Raw genomic sequence first — 15903 nt, 5'->3', positions numbered from 1 at the left:
GCAAATTATGCTATACCTTACAAGTTGTAATCAACGATGATATAAGCAAGTTAGCCTATCGTACGTTTCCTCTTCCGTCAGATTTTCAGGTAATTTCCCAGGCTTCCGTCTTCTAAGATTGCTGCTTTCAGTATCTCAGCCCGCAATTTCAAACTGCGGATATCGTTCTCCTTCAAACGTTCGTGAACTGGTTGCCTCTCAACCACATTCGCTTTCCACCATATTGACCGAGCAACATGACCAGTCACCTTACGATCTTCCGCGATTGCAATAGCCAGGCGTAAGTCGTACCTTTCGTGGGGGTCAGCATTTATTTAATAGGCCGAGAGGGAGAAGGCGGGAGGGGAGGGAGAGTCCACTTACAGTGATTTCCCGTATTGACCAAGATGGGTCTGCACAAATGCACGCTTGTAGAGCATATCTGCCCTGAGCATACTTTTTGGCTTACTCTTGACAAGCTCATGTCCGTGGTCGAAGTTGTCCCGAGCTTGAATCAGATTTTCCAGGCATATTCCAAATTCCCGAGATCAAAGTGGTAGCTGCCCAAAATGTTAGTCTTGTTGCTTTCATCAAATAACACCGAGACATACATAGCCATGAGCTAGTGACAGATGCCGCCATGGGCTCGAAGAGAAGTCTAGCTTTCTAATATTCAGCCCCTGCTTTGTCCAATTTTCCCCCAACAAGGAAAGCCTTGTCTATCCCCAAATGGGAGAGATCCCTGTATGTAGGCTTCCTTCCTGAGCCCGGGCCCGTGATGTCAAGGACTTTGTTGTGCATATCAACAGCCAGTTGGGCTTCGCCAACTGAGGAGTGATAGTTTGCGATACGTGTTGGCGATATCAAGGTGATCGTGTGGCAATAGGTTCAGGCGAATCTCCAAAGCCTTGGAAAGGTTTTCGTAGCATGCCACATTCCGGTTCATCTCGAAGTCAACGCAGCCGGCGTTGTTACATAGCTGGGAGTAAAGAAGACTGCTCTTATCCGTACACGCGCGCTGCGCGATTTCTACCAAAGTTAGGCTTTCGGGGCTTTCGCTGATCTCGTACAAATTCCATGCGCAATTCTTCAGTAGCTCTTCAAAATCCGGCAAAATCGCGAGACGGTCATGCTTACGTGTAGACTCCTGTCTGACACAGGATGTAGCAAGACACTGGCAGTGCGGAAGTAATCGGGAACACTCTGACTGCTGGAATTCCTCTGCAGCTTTGACCTGTAGATCCTCATGTAGATCTGTATGATCTATTGGCTCGGCATACACCTCCGCCTCTACATCCACAGTAAGCGTAGATCTATACGGCTTCAGTACGTATGAGTATGTAGCTGCGGCATCAACTTCCGCACTACGTAGCTACACACAGTCACGCTACTCTCCTTTCAATTACGTATATAAGCTCGCACGTTCACTACAATATAAACTCATGTTCACTTCAATCTATCTGACGAACTCCTAGTGATTCCGCCAAGAATCACACTCTTCCCAGTGTTCATAAAGGCTTGCTACTCCACCCGTCTTAGGAAACTTTGCGTTCACAAGTTTCACAGCAGTATTAAACGCTTCTTGTCGCGGATTGGTCTTGTTTCCGGATTGGCTGAAATAAAATGCCTTTTGCACGAGCCGATGGAGGGAGAGGGAATGCTCGTGCTTCTTTATGAGCACCAGTCTCACTAATAGGTCGCGGGTGGCCTCAAATCTGGAATATGTTAATATACATTCGTGTAAGGGCATTTACTAACATACTCGTTCTCATCCTTACAGAGATCGTCGTAATCTTTTGGCAATGATACATTATCATCGGCTTCGAGCAGTTCGAATGGGATGTTCTCTGGAGTCAAGAGCGATAATACAGAAAGCGGGCGCAACCCGGATTGTCCAACTGGATCCTTACTCAGAGTCTCAAAATGGATGTTCCATAGCGTTGCCAGATTATGCTGGGTGAGCTCGTTCAACATATCCTCAAAGCGAAGTAGATTTCGAGTTTTCTTTTCGTATCTGGTCAAACATTCTTTGTATGAGATATCCTCGTAAGCAATGTATACCGTCATATGTTCGAGTCCAAGGGCATGTCCACTAAAGTGCTTGAGCAAACTTTTCAATGCTTTCTCTTCGGAATTGGTAGCTGGCGTAGGAAGGGAGAATCAGTGAGGGAGACATGAGTTGTATTGAGGTTCTAGCGAGTGGCTATATAGTTGGAAGACGGTAGGAGTGGAACATGGTGAAACAAGGAGAAGTGACAGGAGCGTAGCAGCAGCGTAGCAGTAGCGTTCTAGTACAGTATCAAATACACTAGTTCTTACGCACTAGGGGGTGCATCCAGCTGCCAGGAATCCGTGTGCGGAGGTTGTAAGGTGACCTTATATCTTTCTCTCATCGTAGCGAACACCTCTAGAGCGTCGTCTTCGCCGAAACCTCAAGTGGCACACTATGTGAGTGGTCGGAGACTTTTTTGGCCTGATCTTTGTAGCGCGTGGTGATGATAATATCGCCTTTCCACGGAAGGAAGTGGTCTTCTGTTGACATTCTGATGTCGTCGACGTTGTCGAAAATGCAAAGCCAAGATCTCGCTTTAAGACGATTTAGTTGCAATGTATTTTGGAAAAGGAGACCGACGTACTTGTTTTGCTCAGCCAATTCTTCGTACTCTGAACAGGGCCATTCTCATCTCCTTTTGGCAATTCGAGCCGTCGTGCAATCTCTGCAAATGACTCGAAGATCGGCTGGTCTTTGCGACTTCGCCCAAAGGATTGCATCGTACTTGCATTCTTTTACGGAGTCTCCGACAAAAGCAAGGGTCAATGCTGACTTTCCCACCCCTCCAAGTCCATAGATGACGCAGCACCGAAGTTCATGTGTTGGAGCACTGCCTTGGAAGAATGCTTTCATTTCTTAAAGCTCGGCTGCACGACATTTGAAGTACAGGTTCAATGCTGGCAGTCCTGCATGACATGGAAATGTGGTCTTAATCTCGTACTTTTCCTCGTACATTGAAGAGAAGTCTGAGAATCGATCGGGTCGGATAATCTGGCTTGTCTTATCGGAAAGCCTTTCGATCATTTCGACTGACTCTTTCAACCTGTTGAATGTCATGGCAAACCTCTCATTCAGATCTTTCGTAGCTGACACAGCATAAGTGAGAGCAAGTGAGGCGTGCGCAATACTCACATATGGGTGGACTGCGAAATCTGCGAACTGCTTCGGTCTAGAAACTGATCAAAGCAATGAACATATCCACAAGCTCTTGGCGTATCTGCCTGAGATCTGCCTGTCTGTCGAAGGACTTCGACAGAAGTCGTAGCTGTGGACGAATTCTCTTCAATATCTCCACTGTGGCTTCAAGCGCCTCGCGCGATTTTTCCGCCTCACGAACAGCGCCCTAGATGCTCCTTCTTAGCGAACAAGATCTCACTTCATAACCTATACGTTGTGTTGGAAAACCAGCCTTGATAGCGAGATGCAACGATCCCCAGAGTAATGTTGTTTCGAACGGATATCTCGTGCTGAAAGATCTGATAGCTAGAGCTGTAGCCAGCAGCCCTGCAAAGGTGCCAAGCGTGCGAACTAGTGGGATCATTTTGACGGATCAGTCTCGTGGCTAGATGGTCGTTGTACTGCTCTCCTAGCTCTCTCAGCGACTCGAGAAGATCTTGCGGCGTTTTGAACTTTTCGATCTCAAGCCGTTCATTCTTACTCAGGTTGCAAATTGACGTGAACTCTGTCTTATTTCGGGGGCCCGAAGGCCAAACTATATACTACGTAGGAAGTGACTGTACGCGTAGGCAGAAGCACTAATTAGAGACAGCAGTAGGCACGGTAGGCACGGTAGGCCACCGTACCACAACCACTCTCTGTAGAAGTTGTAACTGGCTAGGCATGTAGGCAGCTACTATGCCAGCAACTCCAAGTTTCTTTCGAAAATCACCTGATGAGTATTTCTCTCTTGCTTCTTCCCATTGCGCAAGAAGTGCAATATCACTCCTGTTCACGGCGTCCCGAAGTCAGCTCAAACCCGTCAACCAGATGGCACAATGCATTTTCAACATACGATTGTCTCTCTAGCAAGAAGTCATCCGGCTCGCTCACGGTCAGGTTCTCCAATGAATGGTTCAAAGGCGCTGCCGTTACGAAAAAGAGTCACAATCGAACGTGGCCTGAATACGGCGTTGAGTGTTACAGCTCAGCAGGGCCATATCTTAAGAATGGCACGAGAGGTAAGACCCCAGACCGCTGGTGAGCACACACATAAGTGGAACATTTGCACAAGAGATCCGGATCCGACATGGCGGGATTCGAGCGCAGCCCGGTCTTCTCCACCCCGGCAGTGGCTACAACAGACGCCCCCTAAAGAAAGCATTTATCGGCTGTGTATGCCAATACGCATCATAGGAGCGCTATCTGTGCCTTGCTCAGAACAAGTTGCTCTATTTTAAAGAACGTTTGGAATACAGGAATTTCGCGCAGGTCATCAAAACGTCTACTATCAATTTGTCAAGACGATCAACCTCCCCCAGTTGCCCAATCCTCAGTACTGTAACCACGCAGAATGATGGCCATACACACAACTCGAGCTGTGGCAGAAATTGTCCAAGCTTCAGATATTTTCCATCCAGAATCACCTTCGAGGCCTTTTTCAGGGCTCTATGAGAGTACCCGCTACATGAATGCAAGAAAGTGACGTATCACGTTTGTCCTGTTCCCAGATCCAGGACAAAGTCCACCGCCAGAAGAACAGCCTTATAGGCCCGGCCAATAAGGTTCCACCGTGCAGGCTGCTGCTCTAGCACACCCTGCCCTGGCACACAACCATTGCAAGGTGGTAAGCCATCCTGGTGCTCCGAACCCACGGGGCGGCGGGATCCCAATCTATTGCCACAAAGTCGAGCAAGCACTCATCATGAGTACAGTCAGTCCGCACGACTAGACCTAGCAGCGCTCTTCCACATGGCTATATGGAGGTCACCGGTGAGCTCGCAGCTGGTGGTCATCCGGGATTGAAGGTACCCCAGACTTACAGGCATCGAGCAATCTGAATTGTAGCTCTTCCCGAGCTCGCTCCAAATGTTTTTGGGCGGGTTGTTGGTTTCCTGGGAAGAGGTCCAAGCATAGTCATGGGGGTAGATAAGACTTCTCCTCTCTAGGAATAGCATTCTGCAAATAGAGCCAGTTGGTGTGGTCGGTATACAGAAGATCTTGTTGTGTGGAAAGGCAATGTCCAGGAATCGAGTCCAATATGGCATCACAGGCTAGCGTGTAATAGTGGTCCAGCCCCTGCCTGTCTTCGTAAGATCGAAAGGCGACAACGTCTCCAGAGGGTTACCATAGTATATTTCTTTGAGAGTATCCCGCTCGGGCCAGGTAGACTAAAGTAGCTTTTCTACTGCGGAGCGGATATAACCGTGCGTGTGCATTCACGAGCAAATTCTCTTTTTGAAGACAATGCAATAAATCCAGTTACCGTTGAATGAAATTATAGAAGGACAAAAGAGAAGGTAGAAAGTGAGAAGGAAGAGACCATAAAGGTACCATTTGACCGAGACAGAGATTCGGAACATTAAACATCATACTACGTAGTTTGATTGAATGGTTTGCTGTCCAGGGCAGCATGGCTAGTTTGTGAAGGTAGCAGAGAAAGACGGCCGTCCTAGAATATTGTGCTTGCGGCGCTCACCCTTGCTACGACTGGGATCTAGCAATTGAAACACTTCTTACGAAATGGAGACGTCAATGGTACGTGTGGTGTCAGTGAAAGATTGATGATCAACGAAGAGGAAGAAAGGGGGAGAGAAATTGGCCGGCGTGGGCCCAGGGCATTGGAATCGCCAAGCGTCATCTAGAATAACCAAATCGGGGCTGATTCGCTAGAACTAGGCCATATCTGTCGACCCTTCTCTTCTTCCAACAACCTAAAGTCACTGATTCTTTTCTCCTCTACCATACAGATATACTTCACGGAAGCTTCGGTCTCTTCTAATCCACTTTGCCCTACTTATTTCGCAACCTCGAAGAGCTCATTTTACAAGATAATTGCAAGCCAGAACCAAGACGAGGCTTCAAGAGGGGAGATGAAGCGGCGAGCTTATGTCTCTCTCGCATCTTACAACACTCAAACATTATCTCGAGCCCCAATATGCTCTCTCAGCTTGCGTATCTATTCTACTGTGCAAAATACAGCCACCTCCAAGCAACCGACCCAGCCTAACACCTCGCCCCCGGCGCCTCCTGCACCAGCCTAACCCAATCGAAATCCACAGGGTCCCACCCCAGCTTCCTCAACTTATCCGCCCTAATCAACGAGCTGCTTGCCGCAAGAACTGGTTCAAACGGGCCAAACCGCGCCCCAATTTCCTCAATTGTCTTCACCTGCACTTCTGGCGTCGAAATCAGCCTCTGCGCATACAACCTCTGCTCCCACGCCTTCGTTCTATCCGCCGCGGAGAGGTCAAACGCCGTAATGAAGTAATACCCATTCTGCCGTAACCGAAGCCTACATTTGTCCCCTTTCTGTGCTTCCTCCAAGAAGAACATGCACGCGCGGCCGAGATCTTCGATGGACATCGAGCTCCAGACGTTTTCCCCCTTACCACGTAGAAAGGCAGCGCCGTTCTTGGGAACATTCTCGTACTGCAGCTTCGGGAATATCTCGGCCTTCTCCGCGCCGAGGCCGCGGCCGAGAAGCACGTTTGGCGAGAGCGTAGGAGGTAAGAGAGCGTATGTTCTTCTCCTCTGAGAGCTTGCGGATAGCATTGTCAGTCTTGACGCTGATGCGCGTCTGGTCGAGCTTCAGGAGGTCGTCCTAATCCGCGAAATCGCTCCAAACGCGCGGCGAGGTCTCGCCTAAAACGGTGTGGGCGACATTGCTGGCGCCTGAGATCTGGATGAAGACGGGGCGGTCGCTGGCGTTAATGGAGTTGTGGTTGGGGTTGAGCGTGGTGCCTTCTAGAGGGCAAAGACGGCGGCTCTGTTGTCGCCAGTTGCTTGGATGAAGATGTCGGCTTGTGAGGCCTCCTTTTTGAGAAACTCTGGAGCTCATATTTTCTGCGGACGATGCGGTTTATGATACGAGATAGATTTGAAGTCAAGATGAGGTTTGAAATTGTGGAAGACGATTGTTGATTAATTGAATGTTCATTACAACTATGCATAGCTACGTCTATATATTTAAGTGATGGAGAATTCAGCTCATTAAGCAGGCCTGACGCGATGCTCAGCAGTCAACCTCCTAAGCTACAATGTATATCGGAGTTCCGTGCCTCTAATTATCGTTATTGCTCTCGAGGTAACGATACATCTGAGAAACTCGGTCACGCTGCGGAGTTGTATTTTGGAAGGCTTGGATGACTCTGAATGCTTTGTCATTTGCGCATGCGAACTACCGATTTTGGGTCGCACAATGCAGAACCTTGAAAGAGTCTTCATGCTGACAAAATGAAGCCACCAAGCTGATCATTAGTTTGGAAGAACGGTTCATCGGTAGCAGTATGCACCTACGATTTCAGAGGTCCGACCTTCACTTACAAATTCAACGCTCTTGAGTACCCAATTATCGTATTGCTGGATTGTTGAGTATGGTTATCTCTAAAATCTTTGCATAAGTCTTGATGCTTCATCCATCATCACGCCGTCGCCCAAGTACGCCAGTGAGAATCTTACGCCGCCCTAGACATGGTTGCGGTGGTCTATAGAACCGTTCCGAATCCGAATGTCGTCTTGATGCTTCGCACGTAGTACTCTCCCCAATTTCGCTTGGTCGGCTCTTCTTGGCCGATGGGGACGCCCTTCCATTCGACTCGCATGACAGTGACAGAGTCGACGTCGTTCTGATCGAAATGGATGGATAGTGTAGAGTAGTGGCCCTGCGGCCACTGCGCCAGACGCCACTTCTGTACGATGTGGGTCGGCTCCTCCAACACTGTGTACTCTCCAGATACGTTGCCGCCAAAGAGTTCATAGCGACCTCCTATTACAGCACCAGTGAACACGCTGGGTGGGGAGCGAGTGAAAGCAGCCATACGAGCTGGGTCGGTGAATGTCTTGTAAAGCTCGGCAGCAGTAGTACGGAACTCGGTGCTCTCCTCTAGAGTAGTCACGTTGACGTGCGGGCCGGATGAGCCTCCCTGGGTCGTAGGCGCCGACGATGACTTGGGTTCCGAGGCTGATTTGTTGACTGAGGAGCTCGAGTAGACTTTTGGTGAAGCCCAACCAGTGGACGGATCATCACCCGGGGCATGTTGGATATCACGCCCGTGCTCTGCAATCAAGGCAGGGCCAAGCTTCTGGAGGTGTTCGCGCAGTTGAGGAACGATCTTTGCGCGGACAAGATCTTTGACAGGTTGTTTGCTGCTAGCGTCGGAGTATACGTCTATATCGAACTGAAGAACGGCCGATTAGCGATCAAAAAATCAAACTCCTCGGATAGCGAATTGAGGGGTCAGCGGAAAGGGAACGTACGACGTACTCATCTTCCTCCGTGTCATGTGCCACCTCCGGTATCGTGATGGTACCACTGGCTTCTTCCCCGTCTTTTGTTTTGCCTAATGGAGAAAATCAGTCATAATTCAATTGTGCGAGCAAGAGCCGAGGCGCAGCAGGCCGAGCGTAACTAGACGGCAGAGACAAACGCCCTACTCACCAGAGTATTCCAGCTTCAGCTTCACATCGAAGAGGGTGATCACCTTGCCCTTCCGCTGGCTCACATCGACGTCTCCGTCCATGCTGACGACCTTGTCAATCTTTGCAGACACGCCACCACCTTCGGCCGAGAGGTCTGTCAGATCCTTCTCGAGGAACTCCTTGGCCCATGGAGAAACATCCTTGTTGACCCAATGCCAATTGTTGGGGTTGTGGAGGACCATGGTGCACGCCGGAGGGGTCGTTGCGGGGCGTCTGCCGGTGAAAACTCTTTCGATCTATGCTGAGATTTGATCGCGATTAGCCTCCGAATCTCATAACAAGGTGCTTAATCAATGGAGATAGAGAGTAGAAGTCAGAAAGGAGACTTTGCTCCCCGCAAGCATTTTCCGCATCAAAAGAGTACAAGTCTTCTAGGCCTGGTGCCAGCTGTTGTTTCATCATTCGAACCGAGGTAGAAAAGATTTCAGCCGCTTACCTTTGGCAATTCAATGCGGACGACAAAGACCGAGTTCTGCTGCGGCCTGCAGAATCGGGGCGAGGGCGCATTTAAGAGGGTCGAGAGTTCGGGGAGACGTCGAGGAAGAAGCTGCTAGAATTGAGGCTATGGCCAAGACGCTACTCCCCGTTCGGCTGCCCCGCTGTAGGTACGCACGTACGCAAGTGAAACAACGACAAAGCTGCAAGTCTCGGCACACAGGACATTTCCGTGGCAGTGAGCAAAGTAGCTGGGGCTGGCCCCGACAGCGGCAACGTGTAAGAATAGCGCACGGCATATTCACGTCGAGTCCAGGCAATTGCAGAACCGTGGAAATACGCTGGTTTCGAGGGCGATGATTGGCCAGCTCCCACCTCGAGCATGCAAAGCATCTCATTGGTGGCTATTCCTATCCTGGGGATGAGACGACGCCAACAATTTCACGACTCACGATATCCACGACCTGCGACAATTGAATGCTTCGTGTGTGCGCCCAGCGGTCTCTCTGTCGTGGCCTGCTTACCGGACAGTTCCCCCCTCCAGCCTGCGCTGTCCCGCTGCACGCGCCCCACGCGCCCTGCCTGTGAAGGTCGCCCGCATCCTTCCCGCTGGTGCAGCATCGGAACCGCGCCCAGCAAGATCCTACAAAGGTATCACGGCATCGGCAGCCTCGACAGCCTTCTCTGGCGCAGGGCCGGCCGGCCGATGGTCACTGCCTGTCGCTGGCCTCGGCGAGAGCCGTGACGGTCGCTGACCGCACCACTGTACAGGCTCCGCGGCAGGCAGAAGCAAGCGGGAGAACAGTGGCATTTGCGCGTCTAGGACTCTTTTATGGCGCCTTCGAATATGTTTTCCTACCTTCGCCCTCACCACAAGCGCAATGCCTCCAACCCGACCTCGCCGGACGCTGCCAACGCCCCAGCGAGCAGCCATTTCTCCCCGCTGCAGTCGCCCGAGCACTTCTCCCCCTCGCCAAACCTGCAGTCAGCCTCTCCTGTCTCGCCGTATCCTCCGAGCCTACCTCCAATACCACGTGTGGCTTCGCAGTATGGCCCATCCCCGCTACCTACGTCCAATTCGACTGCATACCCGGGGCACAGTGAACACCCAGCAGAGGCAGGATCACGGGAGAACATAAGCCAGGGCAGAGGCCTGCGTCCAGCAATGCAGACGGTCTCGTACGATTCACTTCCGCAGAGCCAGGGGAGTCAGTGGGGCTCTTCAAAGCATGACGATGCTCCTACTGGGTATAGGGCTGCCGGACAGCCACCTCAAGACCGGACTCGCGTTGAAGGGCATGGAGATCCCTACTCTGTGCCCGCAGTAGCAACGTTGGCGCCCTCAAACAGCTATGCACTTCACTCCCAGTCGCAATCTTCCCTCCATGTCGGATACAACGACAAGCAGTCGAGCTCATCCAAGGCTTCGACGTCCGCTTCTACAGCCCACTCACAAAAGCCAGTGAAGTCTAGACTCAACCTGCGGAATCCCATGTCTCTTCTGATGAGACGCCGCACAGGTCAGACAATCGACACTCTTTCGGACGAGTCCTTGGTCACCCATCGAAGCCAAGTGATTCCCGCCATGACGTTACCGGACGGCTACGATCCAAGGATTAGAGGAAACGTCGTTCATGATTTTAGCGCACCTAGACCAAGAAGAAACTTCTCCTACAACGATGCTTACAGTAATACCAATAGGGACGCTGACCAGGCAGGGCATCTGCAGATCAATCAGAGTGGACCGGCACACACCAGACAATCATCTGGAGACTACAGCCCGCCAAAAGTAGAAAGAGAACACACACCTGTATTTCGCGAACATTTTGATGAGTCATTGAGTCTCGAGGCCTCACAGGCCGCTGTCCGTGCAGAAACTCTGGCAAATCGTGATTTCGTGGCTAGAAATTCAATGCCGCCTCCACCTTCTCGCTCGCCGCCCCCTCCTCCTCCTGTAGCCAAAAACTCTCCGCTGCCTACTTCCCGACCTCCGCCTCTTCCAGCACTTCCGGACAGCTATGTACCGCCGCCTGAGTCATTTGAATCGTCGATGTTATCCCCAGTTCAGGAGTCTACCAGTCCGACGAGCCCGACTTCCCCGGAACGCACACCCAGGAAGAGGATTTCTACAAAAACACCTCCATCGTCCCGCTCGCGAGCAACCTCAGTTACAGATCCCTCGTTTGTGCCTGCCGGGCTACCCGCTCACCTCACCAGCAAGTCCTCGCGCTTCAGTTTTCAAATATCTGGAAACGACTCTGCGCAGGAAAGACTTCTAGAGGAGAGGCATAAGCAAAAGGCTGCCGAAAAAGCGTCAAAACAGGCCCGTCTATCCACCAACACCTTTGAGGATGACTACGACGAAGACATGTATGACTACGACATGGATAATGACTTCGACGAAGACATTCCGATGGTGGGTGGAGACGACTATGACGAAATGGACACAATGTCTCCAGGAATCGCTGCATTTGACTTATCATCCCTCCGCCTACCACTTGAAAGTCCCGCCATTCCGAACATCACCGACGAAGACATTGTGCAAACCCCCCGCGATGCTGAGGGCAATGCTATTGGTTTCGCTCTTTCTGATCATACACCTCTAAACGTTCACCTACCCCCTCCTGGCCAGCATCTTGGAGGATCAGCATACCCAATATCAGAAGCAAAGGGCTTAGGCCTTCTTGACGTCGAGAGCGATGTCAGAAACGAGCCATCTGAGGTCACACCTGCTGCAACCCCTGGTAAAACTGGTGCTCCCTCGATGACGGCCAATGGTATGATCGACAACACTGTTGGGGATGATTTGTACTTCGACGACGGCATGATCGAACCTCCTTCGCCCGGTGACGGAGACACTTTCGACGAGAATATATTTGATGATCCATCACATCCCCTTTACGAGCGGCCGCTACGCTATTCGTTACCGCCGTCTACAGATCTTAAAAACGACCAACTAAAACTTACGATCCCCAAGAACAACTCTGTTGTTGGCCAGCCCGCAATTCATGGTACAGAAGCTGAGCTGTCAAGCTTTCTTGGCCGTTCGGGTCCTGCTTTGACTCACCATACATCCAAGGCCCGCCAGCAGTCTTCTCCAACTTTCATGAATCTCGAAGCATACCACAGCGCCCTAGCAGACGCAGCCCACAAAGCCGAGGCCGATGGTCGTTTCCAGCGACAAGCAAGCGTGGACTTGGGCAGCCGGTCTGGCATGGAGGATGACGAAGACTCAAATAGTCATGGCTCTCAGCCAAGTCTCATTCCTGACGACAGCCGGGTCAGCCAAGAAACGTATGGCTTTCCGTCGGAATATGGCGCCGGCTCCGGCTTCATCGATGATGATAATTACGATTACAGTGACTACGACAGTGCTTTGGAAGACGATCCCATGATAGCAGCTGCCAATGCCGAAGCGCTGGCGAATGATGACGACGGATTCTACGGTCAGGAATTCGGATTCTATGCGTCTGCTCAGGGTGAGGCTCAGTTCGCCAACGGTGGATACTTTGGACAAAGTGCTCTAGGACGGAGCGTTAGTGGTCGGAACGCAGTGCGCGAACCCAACTTAACGCCAATCACTGAGCGCAGCGAGTACAGCACGCGTAATTCATACATCAGTCTCAACCATTTCCGACACGGCGACCAAGGGCTTCCTAGCCCCGGCATTGCGCAGCTAGCCAGGATGAGCCCTTACGGCTTTCCCGACGACGATCCAGATATCAGCCTCAGCCAGCTTATGAAACTGAGGAGGGGTGCGTTTGGTGGTAGCAATGGAAGTCTGCGCAGCTCATCCGGCACATCCCCTCGGAATTCCAGTCCAGTGGCATTTCCGCAGTATCCTCGTGGCGCGAGCCCAATGGCAAATTCCCAAACATTCTACAGAGACGTTGATAGTGATGATGCGCCGGTCCACAAAGAAGTCAACGATGCTGGATATGAGGAGGAGGATTACGATGAAGCTCTGGACGCTGTGAACGCCGTCGACGAAGACTCGGACTCAGACTATGGGAACAATGGAGAGCAGGACGGCGAGGAACCAGAGAGATACCATGACAGCCCAACTTTGACAGCTTCGAATTACGATGTCTTGTCCAGTCCCCCTGGTAGCTCAGAATCCATGGGTAACCCAAACGTTTACCAGAACAAAGGCGTACCGCCTCCTTTGAGCCTCTCTACGTCTTTCTTCCATCCTGTAGAACATATTCCTTCTATGCCTCTGTCTGGGGCCCCACTTCCGAGTCAGCCTCTCAGTCTCACATCGCCAATCTCCGCCACAAGCCCCATGACTCCTAGTGGAGGCTGGAAGCCATCACACAGCCGCAAAGGCAGCACTGCCGACAGCGTGACGTACGTGCGCGAGCAGGACGAGAGTGGGAGTGACCGATGGGTGCTAGAACGAAGGCGGACCGCTGAGACTGGTGAGTTAGAACTTGTCGGGAGAGAGTTTGTTGAAGGGGGTAGAATCTAGGTTTAAATGAGGTTTATATTTTGGATCTGGAGGATCTCTAAAGGAATTGGGACATCAAGCCCACAGGAGTCCAGTATGATCGTTTACGTTGACGTTGACGCGTTTCTAGGCTCTTTTTTCTTATTGCTTGGAAGACGTTCGGAGTAATACCCAAATCAGCATTGCATGGCGTTAGCTTTTCGGTATATACATTTGAAGCAGGATGCCCGCGAAGACGCATGGGCTTTGATTTTCCACATACATTATCTAGATTTATCACTAGAAACGCAAGCCTTCGAGCTCTAGCAATGTTGAAGCTATCAAACCTAATCCAAACCAGAACGCGACGATTTAAAACCAGCGTCATCGGACTACCTATTGGTGTCGTTTCACGAGACCTTGCACATCTGCATAGTATTCAAAAGGTTCTACAATCCAAGATTCATAAGTTTGATATTATTACCACTCCTTCTCAGCCTTCACTTCAGCCTTCATCCAGTTGCTGCTCCCCTACGAGTAAGATTCTTCCTTGCCGAAATTTCTACAATTCAATAACTCCCAGTAGAGTGCTATCCATAGGCTTGAATTGCACCATCGTTGGCTCATCCGTTATCCCCCTCTTCACCGCTTCCTCCATAATGCTGACCGTCGCAGTTGCGCCAATCCGAGAGCATCCTAGTGAGATGACATGGAACAGATCATCCAGAGTTCGCACGCCTCCAGCCGCCTTGATGTGAACTTCGGGCTTCGAATGCTCCCTCATGAGCTTCAAATGATGGACAGTTGCTCCCTTGTACGAGTACATCCCGTTCGCCTGCTTCACAAACCCATATCCCGTGCTGGTTTTCACAAACGCAACACCGATCTCTGAGCAGATCTCGCACAGACGAATGATGACTTCGTCAGTGAGGTAGTCGTTCTCGAAAATGACCTTGAGAACAGCGCCGTGTTTCGTAACCGCATCTTTGACAACCCGGATCTCATCGGCGACATAGGCCCAATCGCCGCCCAAGGCTTTGCCGATATTAATCACCATGTCAATTTCCTGCCCGCCTGCAGCGGCAGCGGCGCGTGCTTCGAAGACTTTTACTTCGGTGGTGCTGTTTCCGTGGGGAAAGCCGATGACAGGGCAGATCTTGACGTCCGTGCCTTCCAGCTCCTTTTTCGCCAACGGCATCAGATAGGGCTTGATGCAGACCGTGGCGGTGTTGTACTGTTTTGCGATGGCGATGCCTGCGAGGATGTCGGCGTCTGTCATTGTTGGATGGAGAAGAGAGTGGTCGATCATCTTTGCGAGTTGAAAGAGGGTGACTGTGATAGTGTTCGACATCTTGTAGAGAATAAGATAACAAGAATGAGCTGCGAAGGATGTATTGATAAAGTTGAACACTTTCGTGGGATGGTTGTTTCTAGCTGTATGCTGTGTGAACACATCCTACCATGTGGAAGTGGATCTTTATATAGGAACATTCTACGACAACGTGAATGAATCTTCAGCAAGCATCACCCTATTGACAGGTCGATAAAGGAAATGTCTTCCGGTGGACATGAAAACATGTGGAGCAATTGCATCGGAGCTATTGCATCGGAGCCATTGAACACGACGAATCATGTCGCCTCCTCGTGATCGGAGGCTATTACTGCATACAGTAAGGGCTGCCGATGGAACAAACTACTGCGCAAAACGGCACGCCTCTAATCCTATGTACATGCGATTCTTTCGCCTCACAGGATGCACACCTGTTTTGCTCATTCCATTTCCTTAGGCCGCATTGCTTTCTTACTAGGAGGCTTCGATGGTGAGATTAACAGATCCCCCGGATGAACTCTCTCTCCACTACGCCTTTCGTCCTAAAGGAAGGGGACTCAAAGAAGGTTCCAAAAGCATGTGAACGGTGCCGGAAGCAGAAGCTAAAAGTCAGTTCCCTTCTATAACTCTTCCAAACACATATTAACGACAAGCTATCAGTGTGACGTACAGCGGCCGTGTACCCTTTGTGTCCGCTCAGATGCTCGCTGTACCGCTGTCGAGCCTGATATCTGGAGACCACACCATCCCGAGCAGCTATCGACCAAAGTACGAGAGAAGGGAGATGATGCCGAATGTGCTAGGCCTTTGAAGCGTCGCCGTATGACCCCAGCGCGCCTTGAAAGCGTCCCATCTACGACTGCAGACAGAGCTCCCTTGTCTGCTTCGCCAACTGAAGCATCCTTCAATTCGAGTTCAGCAGTCACGTTTGTAAGAGAAGCTTTTCAGCGTCACGAAACCACGACTCCCATCGAAACGGTCAGCTCGCTCAACGGCGCCGGCAGACGAGGGCAGCGCTGCAAAGGTTCAAATGCGGCAACT

The 15903-nt window shown here is 51.0% G+C and overlaps 6 protein-coding genes across 6 annotated transcripts; 1 reads left to right on the top strand and 5 right to left on the bottom strand.

Annotated features, from left to right (window-relative positions):
- Positions 1–77: 77 nt before the first annotated feature.
- BDZ99DRAFT_518516 (uncharacterized protein) lies at positions 78–2046 on the bottom strand (the record flags this gene model as incomplete). The annotated part of the gene is made up of 5 exons (XM_033725301.1): positions 78–291; positions 364–487; positions 808–1292; positions 1476–1694; positions 1742–2046. 5 exons carry the CDS (start codon positions 2044–2046, stop codon positions 78–80), a joined length of 1347 nt encoding a protein of 448 aa, XP_033579665.1.
- Positions 2047–2386: 340 nt separating this feature from the next.
- On the bottom strand, positions 2387–2751 carry BDZ99DRAFT_518515 (uncharacterized protein; the record flags this gene model as incomplete). The annotated part of the gene is made up of 2 exons (XM_033725300.1): positions 2387–2565; positions 2616–2751. 2 exons carry the CDS (start codon positions 2749–2751, stop codon positions 2387–2389), a joined length of 315 nt encoding a protein of 104 aa, XP_033579664.1.
- Positions 2752–6081: 3330 nt separating this feature from the next.
- Positions 6082–7133, bottom strand: BDZ99DRAFT_272190 (uncharacterized protein). The gene has a single exon (XM_033713899.1). It carries the CDS (start codon positions 6740–6742, stop codon positions 6194–6196), a length of 549 nt encoding a protein of 182 aa, XP_033579663.1. The 5' UTR covers positions 6743–7133; the 3' UTR covers positions 6082–6193.
- A 541-nt stretch (positions 7134–7674) lies between these two features.
- On the bottom strand, positions 7675–8850 carry BDZ99DRAFT_383826 (uncharacterized protein; the record flags this gene model as incomplete). Its single annotated transcript, XM_033715349.1, has 3 exons — positions 7675–8367; positions 8447–8529; positions 8628–8850. The coding sequence occupies 3 exons, from the start codon at positions 8848–8850 to the stop codon at positions 7675–7677; spliced, it is 999 nt and encodes a 332-aa protein (XP_033579662.1).
- A 1069-nt stretch (positions 8851–9919) lies between these two features.
- BDZ99DRAFT_497054 (uncharacterized protein) lies at positions 9920–14032 on the top strand. Its single transcript, XM_033723483.1, has one exon. It carries the CDS (start codon positions 9936–9938, stop codon positions 13572–13574), a length of 3639 nt encoding a protein of 1212 aa, XP_033579661.1. The 5' UTR covers positions 9920–9935; the 3' UTR covers positions 13575–14032.
- Positions 13983–14962, bottom strand: BDZ99DRAFT_461347 (deoxyribose-phosphate aldolase). The gene has a single exon (XM_033719603.1). It carries the CDS (start codon positions 14881–14883, stop codon positions 14095–14097), a length of 789 nt encoding a protein of 262 aa, XP_033579660.1. The 5' UTR covers positions 14884–14962; the 3' UTR covers positions 13983–14094.
- Between the last annotated feature and the right edge of the window lie 941 nt (positions 14963–15903).

The sequence above is a fragment of the Mytilinidion resinicola genome (assembly GCF_010093595.1).
Source record: "Mytilinidion resinicola strain CBS 304.34 unplaced genomic scaffold BDZ99scaffold_6, whole genome shotgun sequence".
In the NCBI taxonomy this organism is placed as follows: domain Eukaryota; kingdom Fungi; phylum Ascomycota; class Dothideomycetes; order Mytilinidiales; family Mytilinidiaceae; genus Mytilinidion; species Mytilinidion resinicola.
This window is presented reverse-complemented; position numbering and strand designations above follow the sequence as displayed.